The sequence below is a fragment of the Nerophis ophidion genome, linkage group LG26 (assembly GCF_033978795.1).
Source record: "Nerophis ophidion isolate RoL-2023_Sa linkage group LG26, RoL_Noph_v1.0, whole genome shotgun sequence".
In the NCBI taxonomy this organism is placed as follows: Eukaryota; Metazoa; Chordata; class Actinopteri; order Syngnathiformes; family Syngnathidae; genus Nerophis; species Nerophis ophidion.
Genome location: NC_084636.1, coordinates 29,438,980 through 29,464,876, shown reverse-complemented (window position 1 = coordinate 29,464,876; position 25,897 = coordinate 29,438,980). Strand labels below are relative to the sequence as shown.

The 25,897-nt window shown below is 38.5% G+C and overlaps 2 protein-coding genes and 1 long non-coding RNA gene across 4 annotated transcripts in view; 1 reads left to right on the top strand and 2 right to left on the bottom strand.

The window, feature by feature from the left end:
• LOC133543790 (uncharacterized) overlaps positions 1 to 12,860 on the top strand; it is a 104,605-nt gene extending 91,745 nt beyond the window's left edge. The window contains exon 7 of the long non-coding RNA XR_009804523.1: positions 10,377 to 12,860. This is a non-coding gene — a long non-coding RNA (uncharacterized LOC133543790). The remainder of the gene's footprint in view (positions 1 to 10,376) is intronic.
• Positions 9,112 to 11,232, bottom strand: LOC133543789 (transmembrane protein 275-like). Its single transcript, XM_061888581.1, has 2 exons — positions 10,962 to 11,232; positions 9,112 to 10,885 (listed from the first exon to the last, which is right to left on the bottom strand). Exon 2 carries the CDS (start codon positions 10,807 to 10,809, stop codon positions 10,354 to 10,356), a length of 456 nt encoding a protein of 151 aa, XP_061744565.1. The 5' UTR covers positions 10,810 to 10,885; positions 10,962 to 11,232; the 3' UTR covers positions 9,112 to 10,353.
• mknk1 (MAPK interacting serine/threonine kinase 1) overlaps positions 11,314 to 25,897 on the bottom strand; it is a 34,220-nt gene continuing 19,636 nt past the window's right edge. For both annotated transcript variants that reach the window (XM_061888579.1, XM_061888580.1), the window contains exons 9-14: positions 25,324 to 25,379; positions 23,923 to 24,018; positions 23,603 to 23,797; positions 17,014 to 17,178; positions 16,888 to 16,931; positions 11,314 to 13,443 (exon numbers count right to left, since the gene is read on the bottom strand). In XM_061888579.1, the coding sequence (XP_061744563.1) occupies positions 13,230 to 13,443; positions 16,888 to 16,931; positions 17,014 to 17,178; positions 23,603 to 23,797; positions 23,923 to 24,018; positions 25,324 to 25,379 (770 nt within the window). In that variant the 3' untranslated portion in view covers positions 11,314 to 13,229. The remainder of the gene's footprint in view (positions 13,444 to 16,887; positions 16,932 to 17,013; positions 17,179 to 23,602; positions 23,798 to 23,922; positions 24,019 to 25,323; positions 25,380 to 25,897) is intronic.

The window sequence follows — 25,897 nt, the reverse complement described above, 5'->3', positions numbered from 1 at the left end:
AGTAATAATTTTACTACAAAATATCTCAGAAACCGAAAAAGAATATGAGAAATTGTTCCCAATTTCATAAGAAAAAAATCGACACATTGCGAGAAAAAGACTGCTTTTAGTAAATTGTTTTGTTTTGTTTGTAATTAGTTTTTAATCTTCATTATTTACTTCAAGTTATTACAGTATGTCTCTATATACATATTTATTTTATATGTTTTATTAATTTTGGCTAAAGGTGGCGCATTTAAATTTCTTACACACACTTGTTATTACATATGTTGACCAGAGGGGAAGCACTTTTAAAAGCGACACAAAGTCCATTTGAGAAATCCCTCCTTTTTGGGACCACCCTAATTTTGATAGATTTCACCACCAGGGGTGCAAATGAAACATTCTCTATTAGATGCAATGATTTTTTTCGTATTGGGACCATCATTTATGTCCTAACTTGTTCACATCTCCTCATAAGGAAGTTACTTTTCCGTGTTGATGTCTCAAGAAGTGTAGAAATACAAGAACACACACACAGTCTGTCATTTTAATAGTTGCACTGAAATAGATGAGGATTATTGCAACAGGACCGAGATATCATTTGTTTTACAACAGCCGAGTCATCACTCCCAACAGTCATTAGGGAATTAGAAAAAGAAGAACATATTAAAGACCACACAGATTGTATGTATGCATGCGTAAAAAACATTCAATCATTCCACTTCTTGTGTTCACACACACGTATTTTCGACCTTGCCATTTTTCTCTTTTGGCGTATTTTTGAACGGATTTTTTATCTATTGGGAAAAATACATGTTTAAATGCAGCTCCTCATATTGCTGTTGTCCACTGTTTATTATTACCGCCAGAAGCTGTGATACATTCAAGGCCCTCAGTCTGCCTTTAGGCCGGTAATCCAAACCAAACTGTTCAATTGAATTAGTATTTAATTAATATGTGTTGTTTATTTATTGTCATAGATAAATTTAAAGTATTTAAAAGTAAATTGAAATAAAGTTGAATGATGAGTGTTATTCAACCACTGTGCGCCGTGAGATATAGTCCGGTGTGCCGTTGGAGATGATCTAATTTCACCTATTTGGGTTTAAAATATTTTTTGCAAACCAGTAATTATAGTCTGCAAATTATGTGTTGTTGTTGAATGTCAGTGCTGTCTAGAGTTCGGCAGAGTAACCGTGTAATACTCTTTCATATCAGTAGGTGGCAGCCGGTAGCTAATTCCTTTGTAGATGTCGTAAACAGCGGGAGGCAGCATGCAGGTAAAAAGGTGTATAAAGCTTAAACCAAAAATAAACAAAAGGTGAGTGCCTCAAAGAAAAGGCATGGAACCTTGGAGAAGGCTGTGCAGAACGAAACTAAAACCGAACTGGCTACAAAGTAAAGAAAAACAGAATGCTGGACGACAGCAAAGACTTACTGTGGAGCAAAGACGGCGTCCACAATGTACATCCGAACATTCAAGTTTATTGTTCTTCGGTCAATGGTCAACAAAGCAAAAAAAACAGTTGTACATTCAGAGATTGAAAATAAAAAGTTGTACATTCATAGATTGAAAATAAAAAATGTTACAGACTGAAAGGGTTTAGGCTGAAGTTAAACACTTATTGCGCCTAACCCTATAAACAATTTCAAGTACAAAATAAACTTCCGAAAGTTATAAAAAGTCCTTTGCACAACTTATTATAAATACACATTATAAACAACATTATAAACAACATGAACGTAGTTCAATTTTACACACAGTACAGGCATGTGAAATATCCCTGTGTACATATAGACCTTTGCACTAATTATATATACAATATATACAAACAATTGTACTTCTATTATCATTTATATCTCATGTTTAATTTTTAATTAACATTAATCATAGTATTAACTACAATGTTAATTCAAGAGTGATATATTTTTTCAAGACATTGGTCTTAAAGTGTTTTTTAAACATGACATGACAATCAAAAATGCCCCCACAAAGAAGGATAAAAACAACTGAAATATTCTTTATTGCTAAAATAAAGTAGATGCGGGAAATATCGCTCAAAAGAAGACATGAAACTGCTACAGGAAAATACCAAAGAAAGAGAAAAAGCCACCAAATTGGGAGCACAAGACAAGAACTAAAACATTACACACAGGAAAATACCGAAACACTCCAAATAAGTCAAGGTGTGATGTGACAGGTGGTGACAGTACACCTACTTTGAGACAAGAGCTATAATGATGCGTGCTTGGTTATGGTTTGAATTCATATCCAACACTTGCGACAACGACTTTTTACAATCAACTGAGTTTCGTTTTTTAATGACTTCTGCTGGTGGTGTGCCTCTGGATTTTTTTCAATGCAAAAAATGTGCCATGGTTCAAAAAAGGTTGAAAAACACTGGCCTAGATCAGTGGTTCTCAAACTTCTTTCATCCAGTACCACCTCAGAACACACGCCACGTTGAGGCGGTCCAATACCCCATACTCTCTGAGTACTCCACACAGGACTTCCCGAGGGTTTGGTCGAATGCCTTCTTCAAGTCCACAAAGCACATGTAGACTGGTTGGGAAACTCCCATCCACTCTCAAAGACCCTGCCAAGAGTACAGAGCTGGTTGACTGTTCCTCAACCAGGACAAAAACCAAACTGTTCCTCCCTAATCCACAGTTTGACTCTCTGGTATAGTCTCCTCTCCAGTACACCTGAATAGACCTTACCGGAAAGGCTGTGATCCCAGGATAGTTGGAACACACCCTGCGGTTTCCCTTCTTGAAGAGAGGAACCTCCACCCCGGTTTGCCAATCCAGAGGCAGCGCCCCCGTAGTCCACGCAATGGTGCAGAATCTTGTAAACCAAGACAGCGCCACAGCATCCAGAGCCTTGAGAAACTCCGAGCATATCTCATCCACTCTCGCTGCTGTGTTGGATCCGCTTTGGACTGGACTCTCGCGACTGTGCTGGATCCATTATGGATTGAACTTTCACAGTATCATGTTAGACCCGCTCGACATCCATTGCTTTCCTCCTCTCAAAGGTTCTCATAGTCATCATTGTCACCGATGTCCCACTGGGTGTGAGTTTTCCTTGCCCTTATGTGGGCCTACCGAGGATGTCGTAGTGGTTTGTGCAGCCCTTTGAGACACTAGTGATTTAGGGCTATATAAGTAAACATTGATTGATTGATTGATTGACCACCGAGGAGCTTTTTGACTATCTCAGCTACCTCAGCCCCAGAAATAGGAGAGTCCACCACAGATTCCTCAGCTGCTGCTTCCCCATAGGAAGACGTGTAGGTGGGATTGGGGAAATCTTCGAAGTATTCTGAATCGATGTCAGCAGCCCACCATCCCCACCATAAACGGTGTTGACAGTGCACTACTTCCTCTTCCTGAGGTGGCGGGTGGTTCTCCAGAATTACTTCGAAGCGGAAGTCGTTTTCCATAACTTTCCCAAGTTTTTGCCTCCGTGACTGCCGAAACCGCACACCACTTGGCCTGACTGTACCTGCAACGTCCAGAGTCCCACGTGCCAAAAGGACCCAATAGGACTCTTTCTTCAGCTTGACGGCATCCCTCGCCAGCAGGATCTGGGATTACGGCCACAACAGGCACCAAACCACTTTGAGACCGCAGCTCCGATTGACCGCCAAGACAATAGAGGCACGGAACCTGGTCCACTTGGACTCAATGTCCAGCACCTCCCTTGTGACATGTACAAAGTTCTTCCAGAGGTGGGAAATTAAACTCTTTCTGGAGGTGGTGATTGGTGGAAAGCTCCGTCCCTCTCTTCACCCGAATGTCCGACACACGAGACCGCAAATCCAATGACACAACCTCAAAGTCGATCGTGGAACTGCGGCCTCGGATGTCCTGGTGTCAGGTACACATATGTACACCCTTATGTATGAACATGGTGTTTGTTATGGATGATCTGTGACAAACACAAAAGTCCAATAACAAAACAGCACTCTGGTTCAGATCCGGACGTCGTCCCTCCTAATCACCCCTCTCCAGGTCTCACTGTCCTTGCCAATGTGAGCGTTGAAGTCCCCCAACAGAACCAGGGAATCACCCCAGCCCATCGCATCACACTGCTTGCAACGCCAGAGTGGAATATAATCCAGCCCCTCCGGAGAGAACTGGTTCCAGACCCTTTGGTGTGCATCCAAGTGAGTCCGACAAGATGCAGCCGGAACTTCTACACCTGGCGTACCAGCTCAGGCTCCTTCCCCTCCAGCGAGGTGACAATCGACATCCCAAGAGCTACCTTCTGTAGCCGACGATCAGACCGCCAAGGGCCCTGTCTTCAGCTGCTGCCCAGCTCACACCACCCCCGCCTTCTATGGCCCCTCCTGTGAGGGGTGCAGGGCCCATTAGACAGGCCTCAATCAATCAATCAATCAACCAATCAATGTTTATTTATATAGCCCTAAATCACAAGTGTTTCAAAGGGATGCACAAGCCACAACAACATCCGTGGTTCAACGCCCACAAAAAGGCAAGGAAAAACTCACAACCTAGTGAGACGTCGATGAGAATGACTCTGTAGGTAAACCCCCCTCCCAATCCACGGGAGACCAGATGCAATGGACGTCGAGTGGATCCGACATAATATTGTGAAAGTCCAGTCCGTAGTGGATCTAACATAATAGTGATAGTCCAGTCCATAGTGGGGCCAGCAGGATACCATCCCGGGTCAGCAGCGCAGAGATGTCCCCAACCGATGCACAGGCGAGCGGTCCACCTCTGGGTCCCAACTCTGGACAGCCAGCACTTCATCAATGGCCACCGGACCTGTGTACCCCTGGCCTGGCCATCAAGCCCCACCACTTCCAGGCCTGGCTCCGGGCGAGGGAAAATCCTTGTCCTTGATTTTGTCTTTTCACAGAGGTCTTTGAGCTGCTCTTTGTCTGGTCCCTCACCTAGGACCTATTTGTCTTGGGAGACCCTAACAGGGGGGATAGAAGCCCCCAGACTACATAGCTCCTTGGATCATTGGGACACTCAAACTATTCTACCACGATTGGGGACATCTCTACGCTGCTGACCCGCCTCCGCTTGAGATGGTCTCCTGTGGACGGGACTCTCGCTGCTGTCTTGGATCCGCTTTGAACTGAACTCTCGCGGCTGTGTTGGAGCCACTATGGATTGAACTTTCACAGTATCATGTTAGACCCGCTCGACATCCATTGCTTTCGGTCCCCTAGAGGGGGGGGGGGGGGGGTTGCCCACATCTGAGGTCCTCTCCAAGGTTTCTCATAGTCAGCATTGTCACTGGCGTCCCACTGGATGTGAATTCTCCCTGCCCACTGGGTGTGAGTTTTCCTTGCCCTTTTGTGGGTTCTTCCGAGGATGTTGTAGTCGTAATGATTTGTGCAGTCCTTTGAGACATTTGTGATTTGGGGCTATATAAATAAACATTGATTGATTGATTGATAAGGGGACAGCTAAGGCGAGGAGACCATAAAGACCAACGTTAAAACACAGTGGCGTAGTAGGCCTAAATGTTCATTAAAAACAAGGCAAGTATATTTGATATTTTTGGCCTCTGTAACATTACGCACAGTTTGAACAGTAACACTGTGTTTGAATATTTAATTCAGTAATTATTTGGCTTACCACAGATTGAGAATCACAGGTGTCAAACTCATCATTTATTGTGGCCCGCGAAAACCTGGAAATAGACTGTATACATCAAATACTTTGAAATGACCTAATCATGCATTAAGTAGTATTAAAAATAGGATTTTACAGTAAGTTACTGTATCCATCAGTTTGTATACATGTATGTAAACATACATGTATACATACATGTATACATACATGTATGTATACATACATGTATACATACATGTATGTATACATGTATGTTTACATACATGTATACATGTATGTATACATGTATGTTTACATACATGTATACATGTATGTATACATGTATGTATACATACATGTATGTATACATGTATGTATACATGTATGTTTACATACATGTATGTATACATACATGTATACATACATGTATGTAAACATACATGTATGTATACATGTATGTATACATGTATGTTTACATACATGTATGTATACATGTATGTATACATACATGTATGTATACATGTATGTATACATGTATGTATACATACATGTATGTATACATGTATGTATACATGTATGTATACATGTATGTATACATACATGTATGTATACATGTATGTATACATGTATGTTTACATACATGTATGTATACATGTATGTATACATGTATGTATACATACATGTATGTATACATACATGTATGTATACATGTATGTTTACATACATGTATGTAAAAATACATGTATACATACATGTAAACATACATGTATACATACATGTATGTAAACATACATGTATACATACATGTATGTATACATGTATGTAAACATACATGTATACATACATGTATACATACATGTAAACATACATGTATACATACATGTATACATGTATGTAAACATACATGTATACATACATGTATACATACATGTATGTATACATGTATGTAAACATACACATATACATACATGTATGTATATGTGTATTCTCAGATGCATAGGCAATAGTGTAGATATACATGAATTTTCATAGAAACATTCACTGTAACAAACGGCCCTCTGAAGGAAGCCATAAATGCAATGTGGCCCTCAAAGTTGAGTTTGACTTTGTATTGGATGTACTTTGGTGTAAATTTTGCATGTATTTTGCTTCACGGTCACTTTTATAGCCTGTTTCTTGAGTTGGTTTTGTGAGATTTGCGGATGCGTTCCCTTTGGTTTGCTCATGAAACCACAGTCCAGCTCCATAAGTATCCATAAATGTGGGTCTTGAAGTGACCTCTGCTATTTTCTTTCAGTCATGGTTGAAAATTAACATTGTACATCTTCACCTGGTCACAACGTTAGGTACACCTGCACACTCTCCAATCGACAAAGGCCAGCGTGCGGGTGATATTGTTCACATGCCAAGGTCATATGAAAATATTATTCCCTTTTCTTGTGTTTCCTCAAACCAAGTAGAAATGTCGCGATGGCGTGTCTTTAGCATCCAATCCAACTTTGTACTTACTAGCCCATGCTGACAAAACAGTCCTGTGTAAAAGGTTGTGGACAAATAAACAGAGAAATAATTATTTAATAGACATCAGAGCAGGCGGGAGGGCGTGAAAGAGGAAGGGATAACACTGGGGACTGCAGGCAGCAGAGAGCGTGTACTGAAAGTGACCACATAAGTACATCCGTCAATCTGTGATGTCACACTCTATCCACTGTGATAATAATACAAAAATATGTGCAAATGCATAAACTTTGTGATGTGACACTTTGGTATGTTTATCCAATATTGTAACAACATTAATAAGTCGGAAAAAAATCATCATAGGTCCCTTTTTAATATTTGCATGTCATTCTTTAATATTCCATCCATCCATTGTCTACCGCTTATTCCCTTTGGGGTCGCGGGGGGTGCTGGAGCCTATCTCAGCTACAATCAGGCGGAAGGCGGGTTACACCCTGGACAAGTCGCACACTCATCGCAGGGCTTCTTTAGTATTGAACATATTTAATCTATCCATCCATCCATTTTCTACCGCTTATTCCCTTTTGGGGTCGCAGGGGGTGCTGGCGCCTATCTCAGCTACAATCGGGCGGAAGGTGGGGTACACCCTGGACAAGTCGCCACCTCATCTATCAATGTATAAATTGTATACTTTAATATCTTAATTCATTGTACTGGCATATTTCAAAATTCAAATGTACTTGCCTAAATATTGGAATTTTATGGCTTGGATATTCTTTTTTTTTTTTTTATCTTTAAACTCCTCTGTTGATTGTAAAACATTTTATATTGAATCTAATTGAATTACATTTGTAAATAACTACCTTTACACAATACATAAAGTTAATAAATAAGTAATGTTTAAGTATTTACATTTTAGTACTTGATACATAATGAAAAATATATAAATATATTTCATGTATCTTCAGTCAGTAATACTGACATATTGTGTTTTGAAAGAAATTTGAATATACTTTCATCTAAACGTATTTATTTGATGTATTATTGGTATTTGCTACTTTTCATATTTTTATTATTTGTCATTTAATTATCTATAATGCAGAAGCATATATATATATATTTTTTTCAAATGTTAATTTCATATTAAATTAACATTTACATTACAATTCTTTAGAAAAGGAAAATGTTTTTTTTTTTATTCTTAGGGTATGGATATTTTATTTTTTATTTCAAAATAAGTACATTCATTTCAATAAACATACATTATTTGCGTTTGTTTTAATATTTTATAGTCATATAATGTATTAAGGACTTTTTACTATAGTGGTGCAATTACAACCAACCAAAATTAGGTCCTGTAATTGAATAAAATGTTTTCAAATAAATCCTAATCTCAGTGTAAATGTGTGGAACGCAATAAAATGCACAAACTGTCGATTTGTTAAAAGCTCACATTTGACATTACGGCAAAACAAAAACCAGACTGGTGTAAAAACGTCGTTTGAATGACGACACTGCCCTCTAGTGGCTCAAGTCAAATAGAACCGAATAATATTACAATTTCTTCGTTTTGAGAATCAAAGAAGTCTTTTTTTTTTTTTTTCTTCCAACATTTATTTGATAAACTTACATTTTAATATTTTAGAAGTTTTTTCTGAACATTTTATTAATCAGTAAAATGCTGGTGCCAGCAACTCATGCAGCGGTTTGTTCAAATAAATATGATCAGGTTCTAGTGTTTCAATTAAGTGGCAAGCGTGGAAAAAAATGTAAGGTGGACATGACAGAAAATAACTAATATTTTTTTATAAAGTCAGTATTTAATACTTAGCACTTTTTACCTCCAGTCCAAAGCTGTTTACTACTTTATTTAATAATAATGTATTAATTTCATAATGCTTGTATTATTTATACAGTATAGTATTCATGTTTTTTTAATTACATAGTACTGGCGTTTTATGTCCACTAGGTGGAGACTCGCACTTTGAAATCAGTTGATCATGTGTTTAACAATCATACAATTAAGAACTAATAAAAACAATAATACTAATGTTATATAGTGTAACAGCCCACCAAGCGTTATGGTAATTATATTCATTCTTATTTACTTGAATTCTAAAAAAAATTTAAATAACGATAATGACATTAATGATAACAAATATATATTAGCGATAATATAATAGTAATAATGACGATTGTAGTATGACTTTTTGGATGTTTATTGGAGCACTGGTTCTCAAATGGGGGTACGCGTACCCCTGGGGGTACTTGAAGGTATGCCAAGGGGTACGTGAGATTTTTTGAAAATATTCTAAAAATAGAAACAATTCAAAAGTCCTTTATAAATATATTTATTAAATAATACTTCAACAAAATATGAATGAAAGTTCATAAACTGTGAAAAGAAATGCAACAATGCAATATTCAGTGTTGACAGCTAGATTTTTTGTGGACATGTTCCATAAATATTGATGTTGAATATTTATTATTTTGTGAAGAAATGTTTAGAATTAAGTTCATGAATCCAGATGGATCTCTATTACAATCCCCAAAGAGGGCACTTTAAGTGTAGAAATCTTTATTTAGAATTGAATCACTTGTTTATTTTTCAACACGTTTTTAGTTATTTATATATCTTCTTTCCCCAAATAGTTCAAGAAAGACCACTACAAATGAGCAATATTTTGCACTGTTATACAATTCAATAAATCAGAAACTGATGACATGGTGCTGTATTTTACTTATTTATCTCTTGTTTTCAACCAAAAATGCTTTGCTCTGATTAGGGGGTACTTGAATTAAAAAAAAAAATCACTGAAAAAAGGTTGAGAACCACTGTTAGACTGTGCCATGTTTTCTAGTCTACAAATACGTCATGTTTTTTTTTCCATTAATTTCTTCTTAATTCACTGTTTTGCTTTTTTAGTCTAAGGGTGCAGACAGAACAGATGTGCCTTGTTTAATCAACTTTGCACTAGTTATTACTCAGAGCATCACCACCTCTGGTTGCTAAGCGATACCATCTTCCTCTTCGTAGCAACAGTATTGTTCATGTCATAATTATATTGTTTTAATGGCTTCCATGAGGCCTGAAAAAGGAGGGCAGGCGGCAATAAGAGTGTCTTATTATCTCTGCTATGCTGCTGTGGTTTAATCACAGCTCTGTGTGTGTGTGTGTGTGTGTGTGTGTAAAACGCTGAGTAAACACAAATCTCACATGGCAGCTGTCGGCGCAGATAAGAAGCATCCATGCACAATATTAGGTCCACCTGCGCGGCGGAAGATAATGATGCTGTCAAAGATGTAACTTTGTGTTTATTTTTGTACTCGCACTTCAGGATCTGAGGTCAAAGCGGGCAGAGTTCCGTGGACGGAGTCAAAGGAGTTGGTGGGGCTCACCTGGACCCCCGTGGTGTCCTGCAGCGTGTGCTCGCTGGTTTCCATCTCCAAGGCCGCGCCGGTGCGCATCAACCCCGCTTTGACCTCACAGGCCGAGCCGCCGGCCGGGGGTCGCCTCCTGCTGGCCGCGCAGCACGCCGCGAAGAAAGCGGCGGCCGTCAACAAGAGGAGCGGCCCTATCACGATGGGGGGGTTGGCGGCCGGGGCGTAGGTGGCGTAGGCGACGGCGCCCACCAGGGTGACGTTGACCCCGGCCAGCAGGACGCACAGGCCGCACGCGCAGCACAGAGGCGGCGAAGGCAGGCTGCGGGCTCGCTGCTTGTGGCGTTTGTGGGCTGCAGGACGTCTGCTGCTGTTTTCTGGAAGCACCATGGAGGAGGAGGAGGAGGAGAGGACGGATGCACTCGTCAGCTTAGAAGGTAGGAAACATGTCTCTACAGCACCCAAACTAGTGAAAAAAGGAAACAAAACCACTAATTTCATAATGATGTAGATAAATAGAAAGTTAGATGTACTTCCCTTACTTGGTCTTCCTGGTGGTGTGCAATCAGGACAGCTGCTGTCTCCTCTCAGCAGGTCAACAACTCACTGAGCAGCTCTTGCCTCCAAACCACTGTTGTTACACCGCACTGCCGCTAGGGGCACCAAAGCGCTTTTTGAGATGAATGACACGCCCACTTGTAACTGGCATAATTTGAAGATGAACATTAAATACAGTAAAATAAGGTTAAAACGCTAAAATAATGAAATATCCATCACTCCTAAAGAGAATTCTTGAATTAAATTCAGGGGTTTTGTTGCTTTGATAGTTAGGATCATCACAAACATTGACCTGAACACCAAATATTTAGCAACAGTCAGAAAATAAAGAGACAGTAAAGAAGGATATTTTTATTGACCATTTAAAAATATGCTCCAAAGAGTTTACGTCATGCATGATGACAATTTGTAAAATATAAATGGAGGACATCCTCCCTCCGTTTTACAGCATAATGGTGATTAAACATGTTTGATAAAAGGCTATTCGCCTAACAAATAATTGCTTCTGCACTTTTAGGCAGCGAGTTGTTGCTATAGAGATGTCGTGTCCATGGCAACCAGGTGGAAACACGAACATGGGCTCATGACAAAGGAAAGTGATACAATATAATACTCTCATTCTTGGCACACTCGCAACAAAGAAGCAGACTGAACAAGACACAACAAAAAGGCATATAAAAATAAAAAAAAACAGGAATCCTTTATTAGCATTCTATATAAAATAATTTCTTAAATGGCGTGTGATAAGTGGACATATTTAAACCCACTACTACCGACCACACAGTCTGATAGTTTATATATCAATGATGAAATATTAACATTGCAACACATGCCAATACGGCCTGTTTAGTTTACTAAGTTGCCATTTTAAATTTCCCGCGGAGTTTCCTGTTGAAAACGTCGCGGAATGATGACGTGTGTTTGTGACGTTATTGGTTGGAGGGGACATTTTAGCCCAGCACCACTTACGGCTAAAAGTCGTCTCTTTTCATCGCATAATTACACAGTATTCTGGACATCTGTGTTGCTGAATCTTTTGCAATTTGTTCAATTAATAATGGAGAAATCAATGTAGAAAGATGGAGGTGGGAAACTTTTAGCCTATAGCCACACAAACACACGGTGATTCCTTGTTTAAAATCCCCCGAGGTGAAGCTTTACTATGGATCAGAGCGGTCAGGCGAACATGGATCCCGACTACATGTCGACCGGCAGTTTTCGATGAGAAAACTGTGGAAATAAGTCGTGCTGCAGCTGCCGTGACTTCCCTCAGAGACTGGCGTCAACACACCTGTGGCCACACCCCTCCGACTATCAGGTACTATTTAACTCACTAAAACACTAGCAACACAATAGAAAGATAAGAGATTTCCCAGAACTATCCTAGTAAATGTGTCTAAAAACATCTGAATCGCTCCCAATGCAATCGCCTTTTTTTTTTTTACTTTTTTTTTTTTCTAGTCCATCACTCTAAATTTCCTCATCCACAAATCTTTCATCCTCACTCAAATTAATAGGGAAATTGTCGCTTTCTCGGTCCGAATAACTCTTGCTTCTGGATGCTCACATTATAAACAATGTGAGGATGTGAGGGGCCCCCACACTTGTGACGTCACGCGCACATCGTCTGCTACTTCCGTTAAAGGCAAGGCTTTTTTATTAGCGACCAAAAGTTACGAACTTTATCGTCGATGTTCTCTAGTAAATTCTTTCGGCAAAAATATGGCAATATCACGAAATGATCAAGTATGACACATAGAATGGACCTGCTATCCCCGTTTAAATAAGAAAATCTCATTTCAGTAGGCCTTTAATGTTGGAAGACGGAAAAGGTCGTCTCACTGAGTGAGATTCCTCTGATCTCTTTAAGAGCTAAATGAAGAGCGCACACAAAGTGAAGTGACGTGTAAACGCCTTCTCAAGTCAAGCAGGTTTAAAGTACATCAGTGCTCCAGGTAGTTTGTGTCTGCTAAAGCTCAGCTTTCGGCTTTTCTGAGCCCAGTTTGAGACAAGTTAATGATTGGAAACACTTCACATGCTGGGATAAGCTTCATAAAAGCACAAATACAAAAAAAATTAAAATTGTGGTAAGATCAAATGTAACTTTAAGTCTCCCGTGTGGGGGGGAAGGGTTTGATGCATCCTGCATAAAAGTCAGGACTCTGGCCAAGAGGAAGAGCTGCCAAGTGATAAGAGGCTGCTAAAAACACAGAGGATAAAAAAGGTGAAAAAGCAGGATGAGCAGGAGGCTTTCAGGCCGTGAGTTTTGACGCGTGGTCTGTGGTGCGCAGGGCGATGGACTGTGCCCTCCTGCGAGCCAGTTTGGAGTTGGACGGAGGAGAAAGCCTCACGGAACAAACCACGGCCACGGCCGAGTCCTCCTGCTGCTGCTCGTGCTGAGACAACTGCCTGTGGAAGGCGATGGCTTCTGCTGCAAACAGGCTCAGGTCTTTGGTGCTGCTGTTCCTATCGGGTCAACACTCGCATTATTACATTATATTACAACCCTAACCCCAACTCACAGAACCTTACCAAACTTTTAGCTCAATCAATTATTATTAAGTGTTAATTATCTTTATACACAGTGTAACTTTTCAAACTGTTTGTAGTTTTACAGTGGCCAAAATATTAAATATCCTTGTTTTTAATGAATACTTGGGCTTACTATGCTACTGTATTTTTTTTTAGGTGGTACTCGGTGTGAAAAAAGTTTGACAACCACTGCTTTGGCCCAAATCCTCAACCAAATCTCCAGCCTTAAACCAGACTCTTGTCACATGCGGAGGGTCAGGTCGAAGCTTGCTGCGAGGTTTGTTCTCCCGGAATGCAGAACGGACGACAGCGTGAGGTAGGAGATGATTTATTCATCATAAATCACAGCTTAAACTAAAAACCGGAAACAAGCCAAATGAAAGCGTACCGTTCGCACGAGAAGCTAAGGGACCAAACCTTAGCACAAGAATCATGAGTCCAGAACAGGAATATACCACGTAACGTGTTGCCTACAGCAAATAATGAAGCCACATCGACTGTGGCGAGCAACGTGAATAAATAGCTCTCTGATTAGTGCCCAACAGCAGGTGAACGTGCAGAGCACTAATCAGAGGCAGGTGAAACCAATTAGTACCCATGGTAACCAAAACAAACACCCAAAGTGCACAAAACAGGAACTAAGAGAGTCCAAAACTAACAGAACATAACTAAAAAAAACATGATAAACTCATATCCTTGATTCTTTCCTAGTCCTCCTCTCTGATGTACGCTTTCCATGGAGTTTTACCCTACTGATGATGTGTTGTTGCAATGACGTCCTTATTAAACACTTGGTGAAGTGAAGTGAATTATATTTATATAGCGCTTTTCTCTAGTGACTCAAAGCGCTTTACATAGTGAAACCCAATATCAAAGTTACATTTAAACCAGTGAATGGTGGTCCCATTTGCCTTAATAAAATTAATACAATATTCCCTTTTTGTATTTGAAGAAGCAATATCTCTTCTCCATGAAAATATACTTTGTATTTTGTCTTAAAGTCCATTTTAGAGACATTTGATCTTGTTTTGGTTATACACACTGCCTTCCTGTAATCGAAATGCCATGTTTGTTAAAAGGTTTGATAAACAATCAAAAAAAAAAAGACACTGGCCGATTGTAGCTGAGATAGGCACCCGCGACCCCAAAAACGGAATAAGGGGTAGAAAATGGATGGATGGCCTTCACTATGGCGAGTCAGAATACTGCTTACTGATGTTATATGCAGTGCTTTGTCATTTCCAACTTCTCTTTTCTCTTTTCAGAGTCCGATTATCAATAATATAATGATGTCACACTTACATTAAAAAGGATGTAGATTCTACTGTGTACAAAATAGAAAGTCATGGTGTAAAAATGTATCTGCAGACATTATTTTAGCAACATTGTGCCAGCAGACAAGCAGTAAGGTAGCACACTGTCAGGCTTGCCACTGACTGTTTGTGTTTTCGTTTTTCCTCTGTGTGTGTGCAGTATTTCCTGTCTTTAGTTCCTGTCTGCGCTCTTATTTTGTCTGTTTACTGTTTTTTTCCCCTGTGTGCTGTTTTCCCTCAGCTGCAGCTGATTGGCACCTGGCCACACCTGGTGTCAATCAGCCCGCTTTTACTTGAATCTGTTTTTGTCCTCCAATCAGTTGCTGGATTATTGTATTGCATGTCGCTCTTGTCGATGTCACTTCCGTATTGTCTTTGCTACCTGTCGTGTCGTATCATATTGTATCAATGCAGCGTTACGGTAAGCTATATTCGATAGTGGTTTGTAGCTTATTGTCTTTTGTTCCCTGCTTCCAGTTTTTGTACAACACGTTATGACTTCTGTTTTCCTGCTCGCAACCCGCTACCTTCCACACTAGACCCTTTTTGTTTGTTATCCGCCCACGTGCGCGCTTTTTGGTTGTACCCTTTGTTTTTGTCTTAGTGTTTTAAATTAAAACATGTTTTCCCACTCCATGCCTGCCTCCATCTCTGCATCTCGGGGTTCGTCAACAACTAACTCTGACACACGCTGCGCCTCATGATCGGTTTGTGTGCACACTCAGGGATTTTTACTCAAGTGAATGTTAAAAAGCATTTTTAATCACACATAAAATACATTTAAAACACAATTTAATAGACAAATATTAGTATTTATTTTATGGTTTCATAATTTTACCCCATCATGACAAGTAAGGCTCTGCCTCAACCTGGTAACGAGGTAGCGTGTGTTGGAACATAACGCCTTTTGCATAACTTCTTACCTTTAATGTGGATATTTAGCAGTGTGATTATGCTTCATAACGATGATAGCATCAGATAACTTCTATATTTCCTGGTAAATTTCAATCTGTGGGCAGATGTGGTGTCGGATTTTAAGCACTTTGCATTTTCCGCTTTTCAAAACATGGATTTCATGAAGGTGAAGTAGGTAAAGTATTTTAGCCTCCTATTAGGAGTGATTGTTGATCTTTGTTGACAAAAGTGTGGGACATGAAAACAGTAAATAGGGCTGCGAATCTTTGGGTGTCCCACGATTCGATTCAATATCGATTCTTGGAGTCGCGATTCGATTATATATCGATTTTTTTCGATTCAACGCAATTCTCGATTCAAAAACGATATTTTTCCGATTCAAAACGATATTTTTCCGATTCAAAACGATTCTGTATTCATTCAATACATAGGATTTCAGCAGGATCTACCCCAGTCTGCTGACATGCTAGCAGAGTAATTGATTTTTGTAAAAAGGACAATGTTTTATCAACTGATTGCAATAATGTAAATTTGTTTGAACTATTAAACGAACCAAAAATGTGACTTATTTTATCTTTGTGAAAACATTGGACACAGTGTGTTGTCAAGCTTATGAGATGCGATGCAAGTGTAAGCCACTGTGACACTAATATTTTAATTTTTTTATTTTTATAAATGTCTAATGATCATGTCGATGAGGGATTTTTAATCACTGCTATGCTGAAATTATAACTAATATTGATACTGTTGTTGATAATATTGATTTTTGTTTCACTACTTTTGGTTTGTTCTGTGTCGTGTTTGTGTCTCCAATTGCTCTGTTTATTGCAGTTCTGAGTGTTGCTGGGTCAGGTTTGGTTTTGGAATTGGATTGCATTGTTATGGTATTGCTGTGTAGTGGTTTGTTGGATTGATTAAAAAAAAAAATAATAAAAAGAAAAAATCGATTTAAAAAAAAAAAGAGAATCGATTCTGAATCGCACAACGTGAGAATCGCGATTCCTATTCAAATCGATTTTTTTCCCACACCCCCTAGTAAACATGCTAATGAGTACTGATCCCCAAACACAACCTTAACTGAAAGACCAAGCCTAACCAAAATCAGAAGAGATGTCATGTTCAATGGTTTCATGAAGTGGACAAGACTTACCTCTGTAGGGCTTGAGGAGTTGGAAGACCTCTCTCTGGTGCGTTCTGTACAAAAAGAGGTGAGGCAACAGACATTAAAAGTTGCTCTGGAATAAGAAGAAATACACAAAACAGTAAAAGTACTCACCCCCTGGACCCAAGGGTGCAGGAGGACCTGAGCTGCACTGAGGCGCAGCATGGCGTCTCGCACCAACAGCTTGGTGATGAGATCCTTGGCTGCGTGTGAGATGTGAGCCCAATCCTTGTCAGGAAACTCGTACTTGCCCTGCTGAATGCTCTCGAACAGGTGACTCTGTAGGAGGAACGTCACGCAGTGTCTAATTAGACGCTTTTCATCGCAAGCAGGCGACATTCTCCACACGCTAGCTCCATGTTCTAAGTGCCATTGGCTTCCATTTCTGGACCAGGTCTGCTGGCGACAAACGCAGTCTGAGGACGGTCAGGTGATGACACTCGCTTGTCTTTCTTGACTGCGGCAACCTGCTTTATACCACGCGGAGCAATACGTCAACAATGAACGCACACAGAAGACAACCCCGCAATAATATTCAGATTTTAATAACCTTGTCCAAGGCCTCGCAAATATGGCTGCTGCTCATTTACATTATGTAGACCAGGGATATTTACTTTTGTAAGTCATTGTTTCAAAAAGCTAAGGACTATTCGGAAGAAGATAAGGATTACTGGTAATATGAACCGACACAATATAAATGCATGGCGGAAATAATCATTTAAAAAGTAAAATAATTTCAAAAGAAGCACTGCGTCAAAGATATTCTTCCAACAGAAGAGCTTTATGCTACTCAAAGATCCTTCATATGATTGGAGAGCTCTGCTGTTTTTTAGGAAACGGATGCAAAAATGATACTCAAAGATCCTCCAGGCTGTTTGATTAGAGCACTCGGACCGACCACAAAAACACTCAGCAAATATGTCAGGAACACTCAGCTGTTTTGAAAGCAGAAAATGATGCAGTTATTTCAGTGACAGCGTCCTTGCAGGGCAACATTTGGCCACCAGATGAACAGATGTTAAAGGGGAACTGCCCTTTTTTGGGGGAATTGAGCCTTATCATTCACAATCCTTATGTAAGACAAAAAACACCTATGTTTTAATTTTTTATGCATTCTAACTCGTAAATAAACTATAGCAAAAGTCAGCTAACAATGGAGGTAATGGGATTTGCTCAATTTCGCCAATAAAGTGCTTAAAAAAACATCCAAAATCCTCCATTAACGTTTATACATACTGTATATACTTACATTCTGTAAGTATACATATAATGTAGTAACAGGCACATTCATAATAACATGTAATATTTACTGTATTTTCGTCCTTTAAAACATACGGCGGCCATCACGTTTTTCCAATAACAACTACGCTGCTCATGACCGACTTTGCGAGAGACTTGTAACAAGCATTACTTTGGGACAAATGATGATTCAGAACTTTGTTGAGGCTGAATACACACAGGAAAAGTTACAAGATAAAGAAGCTGTGTGCTAAACAGATCCAGCTATAGTTAAACATTAAGTGTCATGCAGCACCATTGCCAAGTGCTAAACCAGAAATACAAACTACAAACATAATAAAACTACCACTTACTGTGCAATGTCTGCTATCACACGGATGCCGACTGAAGAAATGCTTATATCTTCCCGTTTAGATGTAAAATGAATCAAAATCCTCACGCAGGTTAATAAAAAAAAGGTGCTGCAAACAAAGCGTTTTTTCATGTCTCAAAGTTAACTAACTTCTCGGTTTATGGCTACAACCTTCTACTATCCAGGAGAGGTATGATTTATATTCTCAAATTAACTTTTACCAACTCACAGACAATGCAGCAACTCAGTATATCAATAGCTGCATTAGGCGGATGGCTCTTTGTGATTACGGTGCCGTTAAAAATAGTTTGCACTTATAATAACAATAACGCTAATACTTGCTTCATATTCAGGTCACATGTAAATGGAGTATTGTTGGCGGTTTTGGATGTTTTTTTTAGAGGGCTTTAAGGGCGGAATAATGGAATAGAAATGTTTTCATAACATGGTCACTACTGCCTACTTTGTCTTGTTATATTCTTATTTTACTGCTATATTGTTATTCCCATTGTTTTTATTCTTTTTGTAATATTTCTCTATTTTGTTTCCTTTTAAACCCCTATTATTTACTTTTTACTTTTTTTTAAATTGATCTCAACTCTGTACACTGCTGCTGGAATTTTAATTTTCCTGAAGGAACTCACCTGAAGGAATCAATAAAGTACTATCTATCTATCTAGTGTACTCCCATTAGCTGCATCGTTAGCTACCTAGTACTTGCCGTATTTTACTAATTAAAATGTATTAAAAAAAAGAGAAACATGTGTTCTTGTGTTACGTAGGAATTATGACTGATAGTCAGAATTTGAAAAATGCAGTTAGCTTTTAAAGCACAGTCAGTGTTTCCTAAAACTGCCAAGATACCTGTGGCGGCGTGGTCATGATGTCAGAGTAATTTGCAATATGATTTTCTTGAAAAAAATGTATGCATACATTTAAAACAGGTCTGTTATTATTAAAGGGTTATAAAAAAAAAAATGTTTTATCGTTTTGCCATGTTTTCAATTGTTGCTGCTTTTCATACAATGTAAATTGTTGACATTTTTTCAAGTGTTTACAGATTTTGTTTTGTTAAAAACATCCATCCATCCATTTTTCTACCGCTTGTACCTTTCGGGGTCAACTAACAACAAATCTAGCCTCCTTATCTGGTGTTATTATAAAACGTACTCGTGTTTAGATATACTACTTCTGTCCCTTGTGTCCCTGACGAGAGAAGAGAGCTGAAGCGAGCATGACGTCACACTTGCTTCGCGCTGTTGCTCTAGTTCAGAGGTCACCAACCTTTTTGAAGCCAAGAGCTACTTCTTGGGTACTGATTAATGCGAAGGGCAACCAGTTTGATACACACTTAAGAAAATCGCCAGAAATAGCCAATTTGCTCAATTTACCTTTAATAAATAAATCTATATATATATATTAAAAAAATGGGTATTTCTGTCTTTCATTCCGTCGTACGTTTTTTTTCCTTTTACGGAAGGTTTTTTGTAGAGTATAAATGATGAAAAACACTTAATTGAACGATTTAAAAGATGAGAAAACACGAAAAAAATTTAATTTTGAAACATAGTTTATCTTCAATTTACATTCTTTAAAATTCAAAAAATCAACCGAAAAAAAAGAGAAAAACTAGCTTATTCGAATCGTTTTGAAAAATTCAAAATAATAATTTATTGAACATCATTAGTAATTTTTCCTGATTAAGAGTAATTTTAGAATTTTGATGACATGTTTTAAATACGCAAAAAATCCAATCTGAACTTTGTTAGAATATATAACAAATTGGACCAAACTATCTCTAACAAAGACAAATCATTATTTCTTATAGATTTTCCAGAACCAAAATTTTAAAAGAAATTCAAAAGACTTTGAAACAAGATTTAAATTTGATTCTACAGATTTTCTAGATTTGCCAGAATATTTTTTTGAATTTTAATCATAATAAGTTTGAAGAAATATTTCACAAATATTCTTTGTCGAAAAAACAGCAGCTAAAATGAAGAATTAAATTTAAATGTATTTATTATTCTTTTCAATAAAAAAAAAAAAAAAATACTTGATCAATGATTTAAATTGTCAGGAAAGAAGAGGAAGGAATTTAAAAGGTAAAAAGGTATATGTGTTTAAAAATCCCAAAATCATTTTTAAGGTTGTATTTTTTCTCTAAAATTGTCTTTCTGAAAGTTATTAGAAGCAAAGTAAAAAAATAAATGAATTTATTTTAACAAGTCATGACCAAGTCTTTAAAATATTTTCTTGGATTTTCAAATTCTATTTGAGTTTTGTCTCTTAGAATTAAAAATGTTGAGCAAAGCGAGACCAGCTTGCTAGTAAATAAATACAATTTAAAAAATAGAGGCAGCTCACTGGTAAGTGCTGCTATTGGAGCTATTTTTAGAACAGGCCAGCGGGCGACTCATCTGGTCCTTACGGGCTACCTGGTGCCCGCGGGCACTGCGTTGGTGACCCCTGGACTCGTTGGACTTTCTCTTAGTCCTTGCACATTTTGTAGATGGCTGTCCGCAGGTATATCTGCAAAATACCTAAAAATCAAATCCACATTGCAGACATGCTATCAACGCTCCAGACAATGGCGTGCGTTTTGTGTACATCCGGTTTCAGGAGTGCGGTTTTCAATGATCTAAGTATATTTTTGGTGGTTAAGTTTTCGGGTACATCACTTGTCAATAGTGCACACATAATCGGCTATACATATCAATTCATACTGTAAGGACCAGCTAATTTTAATGGTTTACTTTTTTGTGGTTTGGAATTAATATCAGGTTTTCCCATGTTTGTAAACACCGTCCGTGCCTGAAAGGTGATTGGCATAGAATGAGAATGTGTTGTGTGTGTGTTTTCACCATACATTATATTACTTTAATTTATTTTAAGTAAAAATAAAACAACAACAACCATATTTTCAAGGTGTGGTGGCACACCACGTTCAGTTACATTAAGTGGAAACCTCCACAAACAAAATTTAACTGACATTCAGATGAGAAGTTTTAACTGCTTGTAAAAGCTGCTCTTTTCTTAAATAATAAATACTGTACTTGGAAAAAAACAATTCTTAAAGTACAAAAAAAAGTTGACTTTATATAGTTAATTGTGTTTCATTGTATCCATTAAACCACATGCAATCGTTTTTACAATCTGCAAAGTATGTAAAAATACAGTTTAAACATCACAAAAAGCCACAAATTTAGTCAGCCATTTTGAATATTCCGCTCCAAGTACCTCTGGCTACAGATGTCCGATAATGGCTTTTTTGCCGATATATGATATTCCAATATTGTCCAACTCTTACTTACCGATGCCAATATCAACCTATAGCGACATTATTATGCCTAATTTTGTTGTGATGCCCTGCTGAATGAGTTAAACAATGTAACAAGGTTTTCCAAAATAAATCAACTCAAGTTATGGAAAAAAATGCCAACATGGCACTGCCATATTTATTATTGAAGCCACAAAGTGCAATATTTTTTTTAACGAGCCTCAAAACAGCAGCTTGGAATTTGGGACATGCTCTACCTGAGGGAGCATGAGGAGGTTGAGGTGGACAGGGGTTGAGGGTAGCGGGGGTGTATATTGTAGCGTCCTGGAAGAGTTTGTGCTGCAAGGTGTTCTGGGTATTTGTTCTGTTGTGTTTATGTTGTGTTACGGTGTGGATGTTCTCCCGAAATGTGTTTGTTATTCTTGTTAGGTGTGAGTTCACAGTGTGGCGCATATTTGTAACAGTGTTAAAGTTGTTTATACGGCCACCCTCAGTGTGACCTGTATGGCTGTCGACCAAGTATGTTTGCATTCACTTGTGTGTGTGTGAAAAGCCGTATATATTATGTGATTGGGCCGGCACTCAAAGGCAGTGCCTTTAAGGTTTATTGGCGCTCTGTATTTCTCCCTACGTCCGGGTACACAGCGGTGTTTTACTTTTTGAAACCTATACCGATAATTTTGAAACAGATACCTATAATTTCCGATATTACATTTTAAAGCATTTATCGGCCGATAATATCAGACATCTCTACCTCTGGCTTTTTCCGGAGATTGACGTCACAATGAAAACGCTTCTGCACTCTGACACTGTTATGAGATCAGTCAAAAATTCAATCGAGATGTGCTCTCTATTATTCACAATCCCTGTATTAGACATATGATTTTTCTTTTTTTTTATGCATTTTAAGTCATAAATAAATACATTTAAAGTCTGCTAACAATGTAGTCATTGGGGGCTCTCTAGTCTGCCCACAAAACTGCCAACAATATTCTATAAACATATCGTGACTTGAATATTAACCAATATTAGCAATTTTGTTATAAGCACTAACATAGACAAACTATTTCTTAGCGGCGCAATGATACAGACAGCTAAAGTAGCCCTCTGCTGCTTTACTCTGAGCCGGCAGCGATGTTCTGCTGCTCCCATATCACCGCGTCTTGGCTCGTCAAAGTTATTCTTGATTATAAATCATGACTCTCCTCTGGATTTAGCCTTGAATCTAAAAGTTGTTCATCTGTGAGATTCAATGTGTACCCAAAGATGGAGACAGACACATAACCGAAGACAGTGTCTACAAGGAGAATTTTCCTAGTTAACCCTTCGTGTGCATCATGATTAATTGCTCCTCTAAACGGGAAGATATGGACATCCTATCAGTCGTCATCGAAGTAAGAGCAGACATTGTACAGGAAGCTATCGTTTTATAATGTTTGTAGTTTGTATTTCTTGTTTAGCAGAGCTTCTAAAAATTGTAGCCCATCCTCCTTATATTCTGGATTGTAATTTTTCCCAAAGTAATTGTTGTTGGCTCTCACAAAGTCTGCATGATCTGCATTGTTTCGGTGGGAAGGGGATCTGCAGTTTCTACCTCTATGTGTATATCATATCTATTTATTCGCAAACTGTAGAAGTCTTTAGGTGTCATAAACATCACATATATACGATAATAGCTTCAATATAGAGGCAATTTGTTTTTCCCCTCTACTGGTACTTTAAGATGCTAACAAGTGTTCAGCTGGTCAGTAATTGTAAAAAGCAGTGACATTTTGATCAAAACTTTGATAAATGTTTGTGAGGTACAAGTTCGACATTGCTGGTGAGCATACCTGACAGGTGCGGCATATTTCCCCCCGGTCCCACCCGCAGTCGCTGCCACAGTGGCCCGTAAAAGGGGGGCTGCCACTTAACAGGATGTAGAGGATGACCCCGAGGCTCCACAGGTCACAGCGCTTGTCATAGAAGGACGCTTCATCAGTGAACACCTCCACCACTTCAGGAGCCATGTATTCTGCGGAGCCGCACTGAGAAGAGACAGCAAATGTTCCAATGATGGTTCCCGTGTTAGTGGACAACCTGTTGGGTTTTTTTCTTTTTTTTGCTAGCATGACTGCTGTTTAAAAAAATAAATAAAAGTTATCATTCTTACCGGCGTAGTGAGCTCAGGAGTGGTTATTGGCGTGCAGGCGCTGCTGAGTTTCACGCCACTTCCCAGGTCAAAGTCACAGATCTTAACTGGTGACACCTGAGTAGAATTTGAACAGGGTCAACTTGGGAAATTAAATCAAAAAACTTTTGTTTACTAAGGGGTGGGGAAATTGTCTTCAGTCTTGGAGGTGCTTCGTTTTAATTGCAGCTTGGTATCAAGTTGTGGTGTTTGATTGGGACGTGTTAAAAGCCAGTGTTGGCAGAAATACAGTACCGTATTTTTCGGACAAAAAGTCGCAATTTTTTTCATAGATTGGCCAGGGGTCCGACTTATACTCAGGAGCGACTTATGTGTAAAATTATTAACACATTACCGTAAAATATCAAATAATAATATTTAGCTATTCACGTAAGAGACTAGACGTATAAGATTTCATGGGATTTAGCAATTAGGAGTGACAGATTGGTAAACGTATAGCATGTTCTATATGTTATAGTTATTTGAATGACTCTTACCATAATATGTTACGTTAACATAACAGGCACTTTCTCAGTTGGTTATTTATGCGTCATATAACGAACACTTATTCAGCCTGTTGTTCACTATTCTTTATTTATTTTAAATCGCCTTTCAAATGTCTATTCTTGGTGTTGGGTTTTATCAAATAAATTTTCCCAAAAAATGCGACTTATACTCCAATGCGACTTACATATGTTTTTTTCCTTCTTTATTATGCATTTTCGGCAGGTGCGACTTATACTCCAGAGCGACTTATACTCAGAAAAATACGGGAATATACTTCTTTTGATGAGGACTGTGGAGGGGGCGTGGTCCACGCTTTCCCTGTGGGCAGGGCATGTGCGGAAGCCGGCTGTGAAGCAGCAGACAGGTGAATGCATATCTCAGCTGGAACGAGTTATCTAATCACCCGTCGCTTTATTATTGTTGTGATCAGGTGAATCTATATGTTTATGAAGTTTATTTATGACCGTGCCTGGGGGAAAAGAAAAGAGGTGACGACTTCAAGATATATATATATATTTGTACTGAAGAGAGTGCCGTTGTCAGAAGTAAGTTATGAATATTAAGTATTTTGTTTTGTTTTTTATGGGAGGAATTAAGTCTCTGTTTGTGACATATTTGTTAAAGTGTAGGCCATAATTTGAGGAAGTAATAAAACATACCTTTACATTATTAGACAATTATTTGCTAAACCCTCTACTGTAGATTTAATCTGCGAATCACCTACCATGCTTTAAAATAAATATATTAAGTGATAAATTCCTTTGACTTTCAAAACTTTAAGAAATAGTTTTATATTAAAGCAGGTTTTCAAAATGGCCAAGCACTGTTGCAAGGCTAAAACCACATTCAAAGAAGAATTTCAAGTATCTGACTTACTTGATCAGTGTATTCACAAAGGATATTTTCCAGTTTAAGGTCTCTGTGAGCAATACCTGTAAGACAACACACTGTTACCATGACAACCAGGACACATTCTTTCAAGGTTCCCATCCCACTCTTGCATTGAAATTACTTTCCATGACTTTTCAAGTTATCAAGTCATACACTCGTTGCTAATACATTCCTGTGTTCTCCTCATTCTTTGGAAGCGTTGTTGTCAATCGTTGTTACTTGCAATTACCCAGATTGTTTCTATGTTTAATACTCAGACATTTGATGTGCAGTTTGTAATCTCAAAAATATACAACAGAATAATGCAAACACACATAGAAGTACACACTACACTTATTTACAAGGTTTCCCGCAGCGCTTTGTTGTTAAGGCAGAAGCCTTAAAGGCCTACTGAAATGAGATGTTCTTATTTAAAAGGGGATAGCAGGTCCATTCTATGTGTCATACTTGATCATTTCGCGATACTGCCATATTTTTGCTGAAAGGATTTAGTAGAGAACATCCACGATAAAGTTAGCAACTTTCGGATCTAAGACAAAAGCCCTTCCTCTACCGGAAA

Bases quoted from the DNA above. Each gene is read 5' to 3' on its own strand.
- LOC133543789 (XM_061888581.1), bottom strand. From the start codon at position 10,809: ATGGTGCTTCCAGAAAACAGCAGCAGACGTCCTGCAGCCCACAAACGC.